General features: G+C 42.9%; 1 protein-coding gene across 1 annotated transcript in view; it reads left to right on the forward strand.

The window, feature by feature from the left end:
• stau2 (staufen double-stranded RNA binding protein 2) overlaps nucleotides 1-16939 on the forward strand; it is an 82790-nt gene that overhangs the window by 26860 nt on the left and 38991 nt on the right. The window contains 5 exon segments of the mRNA XM_018673991.2: nucleotides 4736-4948; nucleotides 5049-5114; nucleotides 5116-5187; nucleotides 8834-8962; nucleotides 10864-10921. Coding sequence (XP_018529507.1) covers nucleotides 4736-4948; nucleotides 5049-5114; nucleotides 5116-5187; nucleotides 8834-8962; nucleotides 10864-10921 — 538 coding nt within the window.

The following is a 16939-nucleotide window of genomic DNA, read 5'->3' on the forward strand; positions in this document are numbered from 1 at the left end:
CACTCTGCAAGGTGCCAAAAACAAGGGAGGCTCAGTTTACTCTGCGTGCCCCCTCCCTTCCTCCACAGAATCCCTCCCTTCCACCTCTCTCCTACCATCACTCCCAAAAATCACACACAGGGCGGTAGCGTGTTGAGGCTAGGGGGATAGGCGGATGGGGGTGAGAGGAAATGGAGACTGGGATGGAAGGAAGGGAGGGAGACTCTTCTCACTGTGTTGACTTTTCTTGCTAATATGAGTTTACACAACATTGGAAAAATTATCTGGAAAGCAGTCCAGTCCTCCCTTTTATAACCCCCCCCCCCCTTTCTTTGTTCAAAAACACATTTGCTCATCAGAGCATGACATGGCTATCCTTCCTGGAACTGCTATTAATAATTTCAGCCAGCTAAATCTGGATTGATGTGATTCATTATCTGTCATGTCTTTGTCACTGTCAGCAATTACTCCGCTTTCATTTTCAGTCCTTCCAAATTGGAAGCCGAGAGTGGCGGTTTTTAAAAGCAGACCACAGCCGCATTCCTTCAATCAGTCTCTCTTCTGCGCGCTGTCAGTCTGGAGACCGGCTGTTCATTATTGCAGTCTGATGAGCAGTAAATCAGCAACTTCTCTCCCTGTACTTTCTCTCCCACTTTGTCTTTCTTTCACCATCTATCTATATCTCCGTCAACAGCTAATATTCTTTGCCTATTTCACAAGTTATGATTTGTGTGCCCTGTGTGACAGCAGTGTTTTTCTTGGTTTGTTCAGCCTTCTCTGTGCTGCAAATAGATTTCATGATTTAAAGTAGAGAAAGAAAGTGGAAACAGTTTTGTTTCTGTAAGTGCTGTCTTTTCCTTTTCTTTACGCTACGAACCTTGCGCATGAAGATGTTGATTAGTTGTGTTCTCCATCTCTGCGTATCAGTCACACCACATTTGTTTTCCTGTGCCATGTCAAACTCAGCTGTCTGAATGCAATCATCATCTCCCTCTCCTGGCACAGTGTACCTTTCTCTCCCCCCCTCGTACTCCTGATGGCTCTCCAGCAGATTCATTTTCATCCTCAATCAGCGTGTTGCATGCAATATGCTCTCACACTGCCACTACGCTGTGGCTGGAGACCAAGTATGAATTACACGTCTCTATGGGTCTCTTTTTGCCCATTGGGTCCATTACATTATAACTCATTAGACATACTTTGGCCTCATCTCTTTTCCTCTCGTGTCACATCCTCTTTACCGTGTCTTCTTTGATGCCCTGAGAAGAAATGGTCCACTTCCACACCCCCCAGTCAAACTCTTCAACCCACACACATACACGCACAGTTACGCATTCGTGGAACATATACAAAACTATAATGGTCATCTCTCATGTGAACTCGCGTTCGCGGCAGCCATGTTTTTTCACATCATCTCATCCGTGTCCTCACTGGGGCATGAAATTACTCGTGAGTCACTGCTAGCGAGTGTCTGCTTTCCCATCCCTCCGCAACGATGAGGGTCGCCGCCACCCTGAGAGGCAGTTGGCTCATTTAATCCAGCCCGTCAGGCAATATCAAACAGATGTCAGCATCAAAGAGGAACCAATCTATAAATCACAGCTTGTGTGTTGGATCGGAGGCTCCTTTTTCCAAAGAGGACACAAGAAAAGAGGGTCCGGGCCAAGAACCACCCATCTTACAAGAGGCAGTTTCCCTTAGGGCTTGTCCATCCACCACTCATCACAAAAGAGCCTTTCTTCCCTCTCCCCACTATTGTCCTGCCCTGCTCCCATAGCCTCCTCTTCCAGAGTACCTGAGGTCTCGCATGCACATATCCTCAGACTGCTAAGGGTATTAATGTCTCTATGAGAAGCTGAAGAGAAGGCCTCCCATGTTTGAAAAAGAAGAGATGAAGAGACAAGAAGAGAAGGCGACTGAAAAAAAAAAAATCAACCTTGAATTACCAAGTGTTTCCTGTGCACAACCTGATCCTTCTTATTAGGTGCGAGACAGGTGTGTTTGTGTGTTTGTTTGCGTGCCACTGTATGTGTGTGTGTGTGTGTGTGTGTGTGGGTGGGTGTGCGTGTAAATGAATGAAAGTGCTGAAATCCCATCGGCGTGGCGCAGATCCCGTGTCGTCTGCCAGGAGACTGACTGCAGCTCGTCTGCCGCCATCCTGGGCCAAGTGTGTGTGACGTGTGCACAGATACACACTTTGTGTCTCATGCTCTTTGTTGACTATACCATATACCTAAACAGGCCACATTTGATTTCTCGCTTTTTGTTGGTAATTGCACGTTTTCACTTTAGACAGCATAAGTGAGTCTTACCACCACAGCACTTGTCCGTCACTTATTCTGTGGTATTTGTGCAGGTTCCCAGTGTGTCACTGTGAATGGAGTGTTTGATGTGCAGAAAAGGAAAGCAAACATCAAAGGACACCAAAGAGCGCTGACTCAGAAACAGACCTTATTCACAGTTTGTCTATGTGTGAAAATTGCCACTATTTCTGAACCAAAAAAGCAAATGTTTCAGCAAAGATGCTGCTTAGATGAAGCTTAGCATAAAGACAAGAAACAAGGGAAAGCGGCAAAGCCCGTCTACCAGCACTTCATAAGCTCACTAATTAACATGTTCTATCTTGTTTTTGTTTTTGTTTTTTTTAAATCTGAACAGAAATCAAAGTGTAAAATCAACAGTTGGCTGTTTTACAGGGGGGTTATGTGCCAGACTATTTCTTGGCCAGGACCAGCAGCTTTCTGGAGTCTCTGCTGGTTGCCTGACAAACAAACAGTGACATCTAACAACAGTTCCAGGCTGAAACCAGGAATGTGTGGGTCACATGGTATGTGGTCTTAGCCGCTCACCTATCAGATCGCCCCATTTTCCCATAAGAAATTGTTTATCTTTGTATTTGCTAGTGTTTGTGTGTGGAAAACAAGCCTTGGTGCAAATCTGTTCTCTGGCACAATAGTGTTTATGCCTTGGTTACCCTACCATCTTGCTCAACCACATAAGCTGAACAGTTGCACATGTTTAAAGGAGCTTGTGATGGACAAGCAGGGAGAGAAAGCTTGAGTGAGTCATTAAGTGAGTGCGGCTACAGAGTTTAGGACAGCCGAAGAAGACTCATCATCAGAGACTCATGTCCATTAGTCCATAACCAACCACATCGACGTTCTGTTAGTAGGTCAAATTTATTTTCTCTAAAGTGACATAATCTCAGGCAGTGATGTGCAGAGTCATTATCAGCACCGTCAACAAAAGTTAAAACAATTTGGAAATGGGATGCATCCAGTCCCACTGAATGTTGTGTTGTACAAGAAGCTGCCATGTTGCGTTTCCTTTTTCTGGTGATGAGCAAGACCAGAGCAGATCCCCTGGGTGGGAGAGAGTTTGGCTCTCAGCTTGGACAGCTAACGCTCCAAGTCTTCTCTGCAACACATATCCTTACATTCTGTATAACTCACTGTGCAGGAATGCCGACAGGCTAACAGGTACATTGACAGCAAACACAGGCCTCAGTGGCAGTAGTGTTAACAAGAATGTCCTGCAGTTACCACTTAGAATAGTTAAGATGAAGAAACTCCTCTTTTAGCTGCTTTTAATGAAGTTGAAAAGCAATGTCACAGGAAATAATAATTTTAACTTCTTCATTGTACATTAATCCAGTAACAAAGAGTGTTTTGTCTCTGTAGTAGGAGTTATGCACATAGTTCTGTATTTTTATCCATTTCTGGGTAAATGTAATCATTTAATTGTGCTTGACCTTTTTTTGCTTGCTTTTCACATACCAAACTTGCTTCGTCATATTAGCCTGTTAATTGAACAAAACACTAGTTTGTGTGGGTATTGTTATGTAGCAGGAAAGGAGGGGTGTACACACATTACCCTTTGTTCTCTTCAAAGTCTGGTATTAGTCTGTGTTGATGTGTGAAGTATTCAAGGAATGCTCAAGGTACCGCTTATCATTTTAATCAGTTTTATCGGTCACTGGGTTCAAATTAACTGTTTCTAGATTGCATCTGATTGCTACAATTTATGCTGTCTGCACCACAAATTGAGCTCAAATAAAGGAGAGCAGGAGAGGAGGGGGCGTTTTAAGAAAGTCTGAAAGATACAGCAGCTACAGCTAGAGGGAGAGCGAGGGAGAAAGTCAGCACGCTATGAATTGAAAAGGCATCCAGATTCGCTGCAAATGTACTGTTGGACTCAGTAAGTGTGTGAAACCTAATTCTTCCGCCAGTGTGTTTTTCTAAATAAGGTTGGGGAGAACCCCACCTGCTACACACACACACACACTCGCGAACTGTTCTCGGACTTCACAGGAAGTGGATGTGATTGCAGAAGCATGACCTAACGCCAGCCGGTGTTTGTTTTAGGTCTCCCAGGTGACCGGAGGCTAGAGGAAGGAAACCGAGCCTTCATCGCTAGAGACTGTCATCTAGGAACATGTTACTCTTCATATGTGTGTTTGTGCATCAATGTGTGTGTGAATGTGTTTTGTATATGAATAACACACACGCATATGGGTGGGTAGCACTGCGACCATCGAGAGCAGATGTTTTGGACCACCTGGTGTAGCTGCTTTGCAGAGCATGCTGTACACACTCCCTCACACATACCATACACGAAAAAACACTCACACATGTCCAGATTCGTTTTCTCTTTCTTTTCTACTTTTTGCTCTCTTTTCTGTAAAAAAAAATTGTGACCAACTTGGTATGAGACAAACTCTACTGGGTGTTTTTTCATTTCCATCTTGTGTCACCAGGTGTTGAAGGAGAGTGGCCCCCCGCACATGAAAAGCTTCCTGACCCGCGTCACCGTCGGGGAGTTCTCTGCTGAGGGCGAGGGCAACAGCAAGAAACTGTCCAAGAAGCGTGCCGCTCTGTCCATCCTGCAGGACCTGAAGAAGCTGCCCTTCATCCCCGCCGTGGAGAAACCCAAGACGCACTACAAGAAACGTACCAAGACCATCCTCAAGGTGCTGCAGCTGAGCAGGGGAAAGCAAGAGTTTAGGTAATACAGTAAATGAATTTGACAATTGGAATTGATCATCACGTCTCTCCTCTTTTCCTGCCCAGACGGGACCAGACTATGGCCAGGGCATGAACCCGATCAGCCGTCTGGCCCAGATCCAACAGGCCAAGAAAGGAGAAGGAGCCCGAGTACCTGCTGCTCTCTGAGAGGGGAATGCCCAGACGCCGGGAGTTTATCATGCAGGTAAACAATGGATTTCTTCAATAATCTTTTCAGTTACTCACAATCATCAGATTTCCTGTTACTAAATGAAGTAGGACTGAGATAGAGAAGGATGTGAATTATCAGTGCCCAGGAAGTCAAGAAGTTTAACGATCATCTGCTGAATTTTACTCTAATGGATGAATCAAAGGAGCAGAGTATCAGTTGATGGATGAAGAATATGGTTGGGGAGGTACTTTATTACCTTGTTTGGACTAGGTTCAAAAGGGGGAACAAGCCAATGGCAAGAACAAGAATAAACCCTCTCTGTCTGGCCAAAGGAAGCCAGCAGCATTATATAACCTCTTTACACAAGAACACAAGTTTCTTAGTTTCCTCTGGGGACTATAATCTGGTTTCCTATTTCTGCCATGTGTGCACTCCCAGCCCAATCCCATACAAACCAATGTACTTCATGTTGTAGGACAAGACCTGAGGCAAATAGGGTTAACAACATAAATGCTCTGCTTCTCATTTCTGTAGCCTGTTGTGCCAGCTGATCCTATGTTTGAGTGTAAAGTCGACACAAAGTTCAAAGTTTTGTTACTAGTTAGTTTCTCCACTTTTGTCAGGTGCACTACCTGTACCTACACTATCTACTGTAATCAAAACGTTATTGCAGTTTGACATTTCACCTTGTGCATCATTCAGTTAAAATGGACAAAGATGCTACTAACTTTGATGTTTTTGAGGATGGCTGTATCACACATGAATGCAGTCAGAAATAATAAAAACATCAACAAAAACATCCACAGTTTTACAAGCCTCTACTGCAATCCTCAAGTATGTATCATATTTTTCTGTGGCTGAATGTCATTAATGTCACCCAACTTTTCACACATTCCTCCTCGACAGCTGTTAATAAGGAAATACTTGCACCTGCTTGGTGGAGGCGTAAATTTTAAGTTCTATCTTAAGTTGTCAGTAAACCTGTATGGTGGCTCCTCCACTATGTTCAAAATAAGCTAAGTTTGAACTTGCATATGGTGCCACAACTGCCTGGCATTCAAAATCAGAGCTCTTCCAATTCTAGACCACTAACTTGCTTTGCAAGAAAAAAACATTTTTTGTCACTTTACCTGTTGTCAGCTGCAAAATTTATTAACAGCTTCTGAGACTTATAACTGCATTAAAAGATGGTGAAAATGTAGTGCTGTGTTATTTCTTAATGCTCACATACCGTAACGAATTTAAAGATTGAAGAGAATGTGTTTCAAGTTAGGTTATTTTGGAATGTAAACCTACCAAAGCTGGTAGTACAGCTGTGTCCTGCTTTTCACCACATATAAAAAGCAGACAAGTCAATTTTAGCTCTGGTACCATTTTGTATGTGGAAAATGGTTTATAATTTAATTATAAATTCTGTTCTGTACACTGTTACGATCTTGGACCTCTCTCACTGCTCTTCTCTCACCCCCTCTGTCTCTCATCCTCCCCATTCCCCCCTGAAAAGTTCTGTTTAATATTCATTATTTTTATTGCATGCGGTTAAAGCTCGGAATAGATGAACATCCATCTTTACAGCCCTGTTTTCCTCAGTGGAGCAGCCAACTCTTTTATACTGTTAAATTGCCATTTCAAGCTGTTGTTGCTAGTAAAGAAAGCACACAGACTGTCTTCTGTGCTTCAGAAACATATTGGCCTGTGGTTGTGTAGTAAGGAGCCAGTATTCATTAACAGAATAAAATTTCATGGTCCTGCTGAGGAGTGACCTTTAACCTTTAACAAAGTTATGGATGATTTGCTGTTTATCACTAATCCAGTAAACGGAGCAGGGACTTTGTATGGGGAAGGAATCTCATCAGATACCACAGTTACCTTTTTCAGAGTTGCATGAACTATTAGAGATCATACATAAAAAAGCCACATCATTACTAGATAACAGGAAAACAGTTTGCTGTTTCTGCAAGTTATTGCAAACCTGTCAGTTAGTTCATGGTGCAGTTTAGACTTGGCAGTGATTACATTACATTACATTACTCTCAGCCTTAACTCAAATCTGCCTAGTTTTTGATTGGAATTGGCATAGTCTGTCTCTATTTTATCCCCATTACTTTTACAGGCTTGAAAGTTAAAGCTATCTTATTAACGTTTACTCTCATTTCTGCCAGTCTCTCTTAGCACATGCATGCTAATAATTCAGTTGTAGCAAGATTAAAGCAATATTCTGAAAAAATCAAACATTAATTCAAAAAAGTAGTAATTTTGTTTTTCAGTCATGCTGTAATGAACTGTGAACCATAAGCCAGACATGTCCTCTGATGCTGAACCTGATAATTGAGCACATTGTGTAAAGTCAGGCGTCTCTTTAAACTGTGAATCATGTAAATGCAATAGTTGCTCACAGTCACCAGGTTATAGTCCACATGTAGATATCATGTGTGTGAGTGTTTGTGGATGAGAGAAGTATTGAAAACTGCTTTTCAGTCTCTCTCTCTTTTGGTAGAATAGAAAATATAAAAACTGGCCAAAACTGGAAGGACTGCAGTCATGAAAGACATTTATATCAAACAGCTATTATATTCTGTTAAGAGTGAACATTTAGATTTGCAAGGGAAAATAATGAGTTGAAGACAAATTGAAGTCCTTATTATTGCTGTTGCTACAAAGACAAACAACCAGCAAAAGCTGGCAAAACCCAGTCCGTTTTAATTTATGTGCAACATTTTTAACTGCAGTTTTCTCTTTCTTTGCCAGTCAAACTCTCTCTCTTTGTCTCTTTTTCCGTAAATCTTTTCTTTCATATGAAGAACAGAGCTTCTCTTAGCGTCGGGCAGTAATTCAGCCTCAAACCTATTCTCCATGCCTCTTTGATACACACATTAAGTCCCTGTGAGTGTGTGTGTTCCTTTTGTGGAGTCCACTCACTCTTCTAAAATTTCCACATTGTTTCCCTCGGTAAGCAGCAGGGCTCAAATGAGTCTCTGTCTCTGTTTTCACATCTTTTGTCTGAACCCATCACTAGTTACTGAAAAAGGCTCCATTTTGTGGCAGAAGCCTTTGTGGGGGTGATCATCTTTTAAAATTTAATAAAAGAATTGAATGTGTTTATTTAACTAATTTGGTAATTTATTGAGGTTTTCCTTCTCATTGTATGTTGTGGCCTACTTGATGCTTTCAGGCGAGCACTTAGTGAGCATGTCAGACCACTTTGAGTAAGTGCACTGAGGCCTGGCTGTTCACAGGCTTTGGCTCCCAGAATGTTATTTGTACAGTGTAATTGTCTGTTTGCATAACATAACGACGTCTGATATTCTCTTGGAAATATCTGCTTACATTCTGTGTAGACAGATTTAATGTTTTGGGATCACTGAAAAACAAACACTTCACATGGAGCCTTTTTTGTGCGATGTAAGTTGCACGGCTGACTCTACTCAGAAAGCAAAGCAAAGCATTATGGACTGGAAGTGTGAAAACTAGAGCAAAGTCATGGAAAAAGTGCATTTTAAGACATCATGTGAGCCACTGTCACCTGGGCAGGAGTCAGGTGTGTCTGTACAGCCTTGATATTCAAATGTGAATCTGATAATACTGCCATTTAAATGCATATGTTCATTTCATATCTATGTATTTTTGACATGGATGTGTGTCTGTTCCCATGCATGTGTTTGCATCCATGCACGTGCAGGTGAAGGTGAATAACGAGGTTGCCACAGGAACAGGACCCAACAAGAAGGTAGCCAAGCGGAACGCAGCCGAGGCGATGTTGCTGCAGCTGGGATACAAGGCCTCCACAGTCTCTCAGAACCCCACCGAGGTACAAACTCTGCTGCTGTTACTTACAATAACTTTAACAGACAGTTTATATACAATGTCTCCCACTCTGTTAGGGTGTATAACTGTTTATTTGTTTTAGGGCCTTATCACTTTAAGCATAGTTTATTATAAATTTCAGACAGTTTGTATGTACAGTATCCTGTCAGTGCTTAACTGAAGAAAAGGAACTGCAGCTTCAGATTTTCATTATCCTTCAAGGAGGAGTGTAGTTTTATGCACATCACACACAGGTGCAAGCCTTTTGGAAGTCAGCACACTGATTTCCAATGACAGTCCAATGACTGCTCTGTAAAATGTCATCACAGTTTCCATCACAGTTATCTTGTGATCAGGTTGCTTGTTTTGTTTGCTTGTTTTGGATGGTGATGTTGGTCGGTGGGTACCAGTGCAGCTGTGTGCTGACAGATTACATAAAATAAATTCTTTGCACTGCCCTTATTTTGTCTATACACTATCTCATCTCTACAGCCGTGTGCAGAATTCAAGAATACTATACTGATACTCAGTCGATTCTCAGATTTATCACGAGTCCCAGCGCTGCTGACCTATTATGTAACCTGTTCAGCTCCTCTGAACCGAATGTGTTTTGCAAGCAACCATTGATCACCATCATCTTTATTCACCTCGTTGGTTTTTAAAGCTCAAGGGAGCAGATTCAGATAGAGATGATGTTACATAACCAGGAATTGCGAACCAGGACTCTTCAGCATTCCCCAGACAGCTCATTAGTTAGATATGTGCTGCTGCATATATCATATTCAGACAGCCATACCATACAGCTAAAGGATGACACATTGCTCTTATCAGAATGACTGTGAAGCTAAGTCGTATCCTCTAAAGAAACCACAACCCAGTTTGCCTTAAACCTCATGCTAAACAGTCAAATGTTCAGTTTTGTCTTGTAATTATCCCTGAAAAATTTCTCAGGCTTGAGCATACCACATCTTTGAAAGTCCAGAACCCCCCTGCACAGTGAATAAGCTCTGGTTGCATGTGACGACAAGGAAATGTCAAATGTTGCACACAAGTTATTGAATTTCTGTTCGCATCATTGCATGTTTTATTTGTTAGCTCTATAAACCACTGTGTTTTGATGTCTAAGGTTACAGATAAATGAGAGTCTGCTGTACTGGAAATAAGCAGTGAGGCCTTTCTGGTTACACTCACGGCAGAATATTTAGACAGAATGGAGTTACCAGCTGATACATGGCTGCGCATTGGCTTGACAACTCTGAAAACATCTCTATAAGAATTAGTTGGACGCCCTACTTCTGTTTAGATCCTTAGACAACCCCGAGCTCTGTGGAATAATTAAACAAGATCCTGTTTTGTAGGATAGGTTGTCTTTCTTTAGATCTCTCTCTCTCTGTCTCGCTCCGTCCTTCCCTACCTCCCCTTTTGTTGGCAGCTCCGTTGCACTACATTCCCACCGTGGGACTGTGGGTGATCTGTGCAAAAGTGTGAAGAGACTTGGGGTGGGGGTGGGTGGGGGATGAGTTCAAAGGGGGAGGAGGGGTGCATTTGTTTACAACCATGTCATCTCCTCAGCTGTCACACACATCAGAAATGATTTGTTTTTCCGTTTCACACACGTGTGTTTGTGGCTGTGTGTGTTTGTGCAGACACACATGCATACCACAGCAGAAGTAACACATTGAATAGGATCCTTTTTTTAGTCACTAAACACTGACAACCCCCTTAATTAAGTAGCTGGCCCAGACAGACACTAGGCTCCTTAAGCATCCCCTCCTGTGAGCGCTCGTCTCTTTGTGGCCCAAACAGTAGGAAGGAACTTGTCTGACATGCGTGAAGAAGCTGTCTGTTCAAGAATCTACATCTCTCTTACCTCCCCTTTCTCTCCTGCTCTCTGCATCACTACAGATGGACAACAAAGGCTGGAATGGACAAAAGGCGTCTTTTACCGAAGCAACAAGTAACAGTGAGTATCCGCACGTCTCCCTGTCTCTCTCCATTTCCTTCTCCTCCTCCTCTCTGGCCCTGCATCGTTCCTCCATTCCGCAGGTGGTTTTAGCCGGCAAGATGGCCCGGCGTTTAATCTCTGTGACTGGTCAATGGGCCTCTGACTGTCAGCTTAATCGGCCGTGCGTCCTCGTGGGGAGCCTGCGAATTCAGGCTCTTTCACACAGGCTTACAGGGCCGGCACACTGAGGCCCTCCGGGGAGCCCCCCATTGCCTTCCTGTGCAAAAAACGTAGCCTTTCACTCAGGATTAACGCACAAGCACACAGGAGCGCAGATGCACACACACATTGCCTTAATCCTACACACACAGAGACACAAAGCGCATCATGAGGCAGGATATGTCATGATATGATATGAGGATTTATATGAAGCAAGATACATCTCACCTAGCTGTAACACATGCCAGCTGTAGGCAAACTAACATAAAAGTACTGGAACTTTGAAGTAACTTAATCGTCATTACAAACACTGCTGCAAAGGAAGTGCATGTAACTCATTAAGAAGTCTGGTAACATATACATATAGGATATAACTACAGTTGTGTATATACATCGTTGAGTTCACATTTAAGCAGTCTCATATATAGTCCTGCAGTTCATCATGCAGCATGTTATACACTAGCATTCATAACAGATAAACAAGTGTAAAGTTAACATCATACCTGCTTCATCAGCATGTTAACAGCCTCATATTGCTGCTACCATAGTTGCATCTCCTAAGGCCAATTCATGGTCTTGGTGTCCCCTTGACCCTGAGGATCAGCATGATGTAAATTTAGTAAATTTCCATCTGCCCTTGTGCAAATGGAAGTAAATTTGGTGCCTCATGCGCCATGTACACATACTCTATTCCACGTCCTTGGTCCTGTTCTTGTTTAAATGTTGCACACACTGTCTTCTTTTATTGACTTTTTCTTTTTGTTCAGCCAAATACAACAAAGTGTCTCTTCTTCCTTGCTGTCAGGAGGTCGCTATCATGTTTTCTTCTTTGAAAGGTCTTCTTATTGATTGTCAGTGATGAATAAAACAGTAACTGTACCGGGAAAGGAATTTTGTTTTTCTGAATGGCACTCACCGTGCCACAGGACATCCCTCTGCCCAAAAACAAAAACCAACACACAGACAACCACAGTTGACCACAACTGTAAATTGTAGATAAGTAAAAGAAAATAAATAAATAAGATGGAGGAAAGAAGAAAGAATAGCTCCTAGGAGATTATTATGCACGTGTGGAATCTTCTTGTTCAAGGGGTAAGTCTTGTTTAGTTTCCCTCTGCATTATCGGATATCCTTTACTGCAAAAAGCTAATATATACCCAGCTGACTTAACCGCATGTAAACATGCAGCTATGCCTGTGTCCATCTGTCGCTTTCAAAAATGGAACCAGATATGAAACAAATGCCAAGATATGGAAAAGATAGTCTTCCCTTCTTTTGGAAAAATGGACATTTTAAACTGTAGACAAATACAAGAGAGCTTCATTGGAATGTGATGGCCTTAAGGGACATATCATTTATAGAGGGTAAAGGACTCAAAGCACCCTTCACTGAAAAGTGTGAGGATGTAGTGTTGTAGGAAACAGCTGGTCTCTATCAGCTGTGTCTGTTGTTAAGTTGGCCGTCTTTACTGTAATCAAAATAAAAACAATGAAAAAGCCTTCCTCTCACCAAAGTCAAAATGCTATTTCAAGACTTCATACTCTATTTTCAGTTGTTTCCCTGGTCTTCGTTGTCTGGCAGCACTGTTACTTTGTCATTTATTCCACATGGTGTAAGAGTTAAGGAAGTTCATATTTATTGCAGGTGAAATAAGTTATGATTGCTGTTGGGTGGAAACCTTGCACGTCCAAAAGCACTGATGAAAAAAAAAACCTGTGTTTTTAGAATGTTGAACATTGCAAGATTTAGTCACAAGCTCTTAATAATAGCAGTTAATACTTGCTAATACAGACAGATGTAAAAGGTGAGCAGTGGCATTGATGTATGGGAAGAAAATGATGGAGAAAATATGGAGATACATGGTGTGTGCCTGACAGCAATGTTATGCAAAGAATTCATAGTCATGGTGTTGCTCAAGCAGATTTACGGTCATTGTAAAACGACACACTGCAAACACTTTCACTCCAAATGCCAGCAAAGTAAATGCCAGCAGCTTGAGAAAGAGCAGTTTAGGGGACAAATGAAGAGTCTGTGAGATGTGGAGCAGCAGAGTGGAAAACAAACAGATAGCCTTATTAGATTTGAATGTGCTGTCGTCACTCGGGTCTAATGGAGGCTTTTGGCAGTGCTGCCAGCACGGGGTATCCAGCCTGAGTCTGGAGAGGAGAATGGATGTGATGTTTCAGCTTTCTCATGTTGAAAAGTACAAAGCAGACCGGTAAGACTAATCATTCAGACTCATTGTATTTGCTCATTGCCGGTCCAGACTCGATATACAGAATCCAGATGAGGATGGAGCCCCTGCCACAACTCATATACCACTCATATCTGTGATTTAGTTCAATTTTTGGAAAGATACATCATCTAAATTGTGTTTAGAGATAAATGATTGTTCTCTTGGATAAACTATTTTGGTGGTTGTGGTTTCTATGGTAGCCCAAGCTCCAGGCATTTCCCAATACCTCCAGTGCGGAGCCCCCTGGGAAACGAAGTCTTCCTTATTCTGTGCTTATTCCTTTTGCTGGCTTGGAGTGTCTTTGGTCCAGTGCCATTCCCGCTCATAGTTTATCTCGCACTCAGCGTGAGGCCTAACTGTCTGCTAATTACCTCTTTAAAGTTGCCCAAACCGCACAACACTCACACGACGCTAATGTCTGAATAATGTTTATTGCATAAACACCATTTACAACTCATTCAAACAGATACAGCTGGTCTCAGTTTTCTGTGTGTGTGACTATGATTGCTGAATGGAAGATGTTTCTGGTTTGTCTGTTGTTTTGATTGACTTTGCTGTTTATTGAATAGAAACGGGAATAACTGAATCAGTTTGCAGAAATTGCAGCATACTCAATAAAAATAAGCTCTGGCATCAGCATGATTGTAGCATTTTTATAATGTGATAAACAGTGCTAAATTTTAGTTTGTGCTCAAGTGTGTTTATAGAGAAAACCCTTGAAAAAAAACACACACAAAGAGCAGAGAATATGTTGTCTTGAATTGTTTCCGTGTGATCAAAACTTAGTTGTTTATCTTGTCGATATTTCCACATCCACTTCTTGATAGATTTTTACATGTGTTTAAATTAAAGAAGCTGTTTTCATAGCTATGCTCCTTCCTACTATTAAGAGGCACTATAGAGAAATGTTTTACGCGTCGGTCCCCATTTTGTTTGTATCAGTTTGTTTGTATCGGGCTGACGTACATGTGCAAGCACGCTTGTGGCGTAATTCACATCCTGCTGTTGGTTTTACAATATTCCACTGATTGACAGTCGATGGCGGTTACGATCCAACTATTGTAGCAATGCGCCAACAAAGGCAGCGGGGAAGAAGACTGTTGGCAAGGAAACATGGATGTAAACATTGCACAATAATATTTTAAAAATGTGGCTTTGCAAATGTTGTTATGAGAAAGAATTTTGTCTCAATATACACAAATAATGAGTTTTGGTGAGAATATGCATATGAACCAAAAAAATTCATCTACAAGAAGACTTCATCAGGCCCTTTCACACCAGTGGCTGCTGGTGGGTACTGCAAGTCTGTTTTAATAATACAGGCCCCAGAGTTCCATTTGACAATGTAGCCATTACTTGAACATTGTTGTCTGAGTGTGCCTAAGTAATTTTAGTCCCACGCCAGAAAGGGCAATTTTTCCAGTAACTGTAAAACCGCTATATACACAGGCAGAGGAGTTACAGGACACAAATGCATTGAATGGCAGTGGCTGAAAAAATGCTGGCGATAAACAGCATCAAAAATTGGTTGAGTTTGTCAGCCCAAGATAGCATACAAATTGTTGTCCACATTCCTGTAATGGTGGCACTGACCAGCTATCACTCCACATAAAGAGCATTGCAGCATTATGTAAGGCAAACTGGGAGAAACTGGGTACATGTGTCAGAGGCTGTCCATTTATTGCTCTGTACTTCCGTTCTTCTTCCACACAAAACACACACATACACCTCAGGCACCCACAAGAACTCCCTGTGTGTGTATAAGTGTGTGTGCATGTGTGTGTGAGAGAGAGAGAGAGAGTGTGTGTATTAGTGTCCTTTGCCCTGGTGAGCTGTGGGATGTAGTGCTACAACAAACAGGGTGGCTTAGAGACAGGAAGGGAGCGCAAAAAGAAAAGAAGAAAAAGAAGTAAGAAGAGAGTGATTTTTCTCCCTTTTATTCCCATGGGTATTGCAGCAGGGCTTTTCACTCGAGTTGCCACATTTCATTTCCTGCTGTGCATATGTGTGTGTGTGTGTGTGTGTGCGTGTGCGTGCATGCATGCGTGTGCACTCGTATCTGCTCGTTGTGTGCATGTGTGAACTATGTGAAGGTCTTGCTCCTACCGTGGTGATTTATAGCGGCGGGCTTCGGCCCTATCTGTTTTCGATCAGTCTCATGCTTGGCTCTGGCTTCCCTCCAGCGCTCCCCTGGCCCACTGGACGCCGAGCCTGGGTGGGACCCCTCCGAAACTGCCTGGATCCAGCACCACAAATACTCTCCCTCACTCTTTCGCCCCCCCCCCCACTTCTCAGCCTCACTCTGCCCCCCCCCCGCACTCCCCTTTCTCTGACTCGCTCCCACTTCATGTACACAATTTCACAATCGCTGTCCGACATCCTCACGCACAAACACACTCCGTCACTCTTACTAATTCACTCTCACTGTCTCTCCTCCTTTGTCTCACTCTCGCTCTTTCTTGCTCTCACGCTCTCGCTTGCCATCTGAAACCAGCTTCAAGCACTCAATCACATGCAAACATCCTCACATGCACGCCCACGCACCCTTAAGCAGACAATCACACACACTCACATGGATTATGTTCACCGCTTACCCCCCTCACCCCCCTTCAATACTCTTTGTCCACTGCTGATGTCATGTTGGCTAACACCTTTCATTTTTTATGACGCTACATTCAGAATGCACAGGCCTGCAAGTTTTACTTGTGTAAATTCAAATTAAAGTTGTCATCATGATTGGGAGGGGGGAAAAAATCCTAGCAGTTGTGTCATTGCTGGCGTAGGGCAGTTTGTTGTAGTATGAGTAATAAGTCCTGGATTTCATTGCTGTTTCCTTCAGTTTTTCTGGTCCTCTGGAAAGGAACGCAAACTTCATTGTTCATAATGGGAAATACTGTCTGCAGGTTCCCAGAAACTCTAGACTAGAGTAAGCTAAAGCCCTCTGTCTGTGTGTGTGTGTGTGTGTGTGTGTGTGTGTGTGTGAGAGTGATGGTAATGTTAACTCAAACAGGAAGTGGCCTGTCAGTCATGCGCTCACTCCAGCGCTTTCTCCCAGCTGTTGGTCGGTGCGCACACACAAACAAGCCCACAGACGTATGCACAGACACATACACAGCTGGTCTTCCTGTCTCTGGTGACCTTGGCTGGGCTTCGGAGGCTCCGCATGGTTTTCACATCCACTCATCCCCACCTCCTCTTCCATCTGAACTGGCTCCCAGCTCATCATTCTTTTTTTATCTTTTCTCTTCCCTTCACATGTCGTCGTCCACTTCTCCTTTCACGTCTCACATCCCTTCCTCTCGCCTCCGCTGCAGCCGCAAAAGTGACGAAAGCACCGAACATCAGCCCCGTTGGTGTTTTCCTCCTTCCACCTGTCATGACCATTTCAGGACAGTGATGTCAGAGCGCAGGAAGCCAACATAAATGAATGAGATTTATCCAAATGGTCTGGATCGAAACATAGGCTTGGAGCGCTGTTGCGCTCAGCTGGCTCGAACCACAGCATGTCTGGATCGAGCTGCATCCTGTTAAAGAAAAGCCGGTCAGACAACAAAGGTGCCTCCGCCTCTTGGATCCAAATC

Source organism: Lates calcarifer, linkage group LG24, assembly GCF_001640805.2.
Source record: "Lates calcarifer isolate ASB-BC8 linkage group LG24, TLL_Latcal_v3, whole genome shotgun sequence".
NCBI classification, from domain to species: Eukaryota; Metazoa; Chordata; class Actinopteri; family Centropomidae; genus Lates; species Lates calcarifer.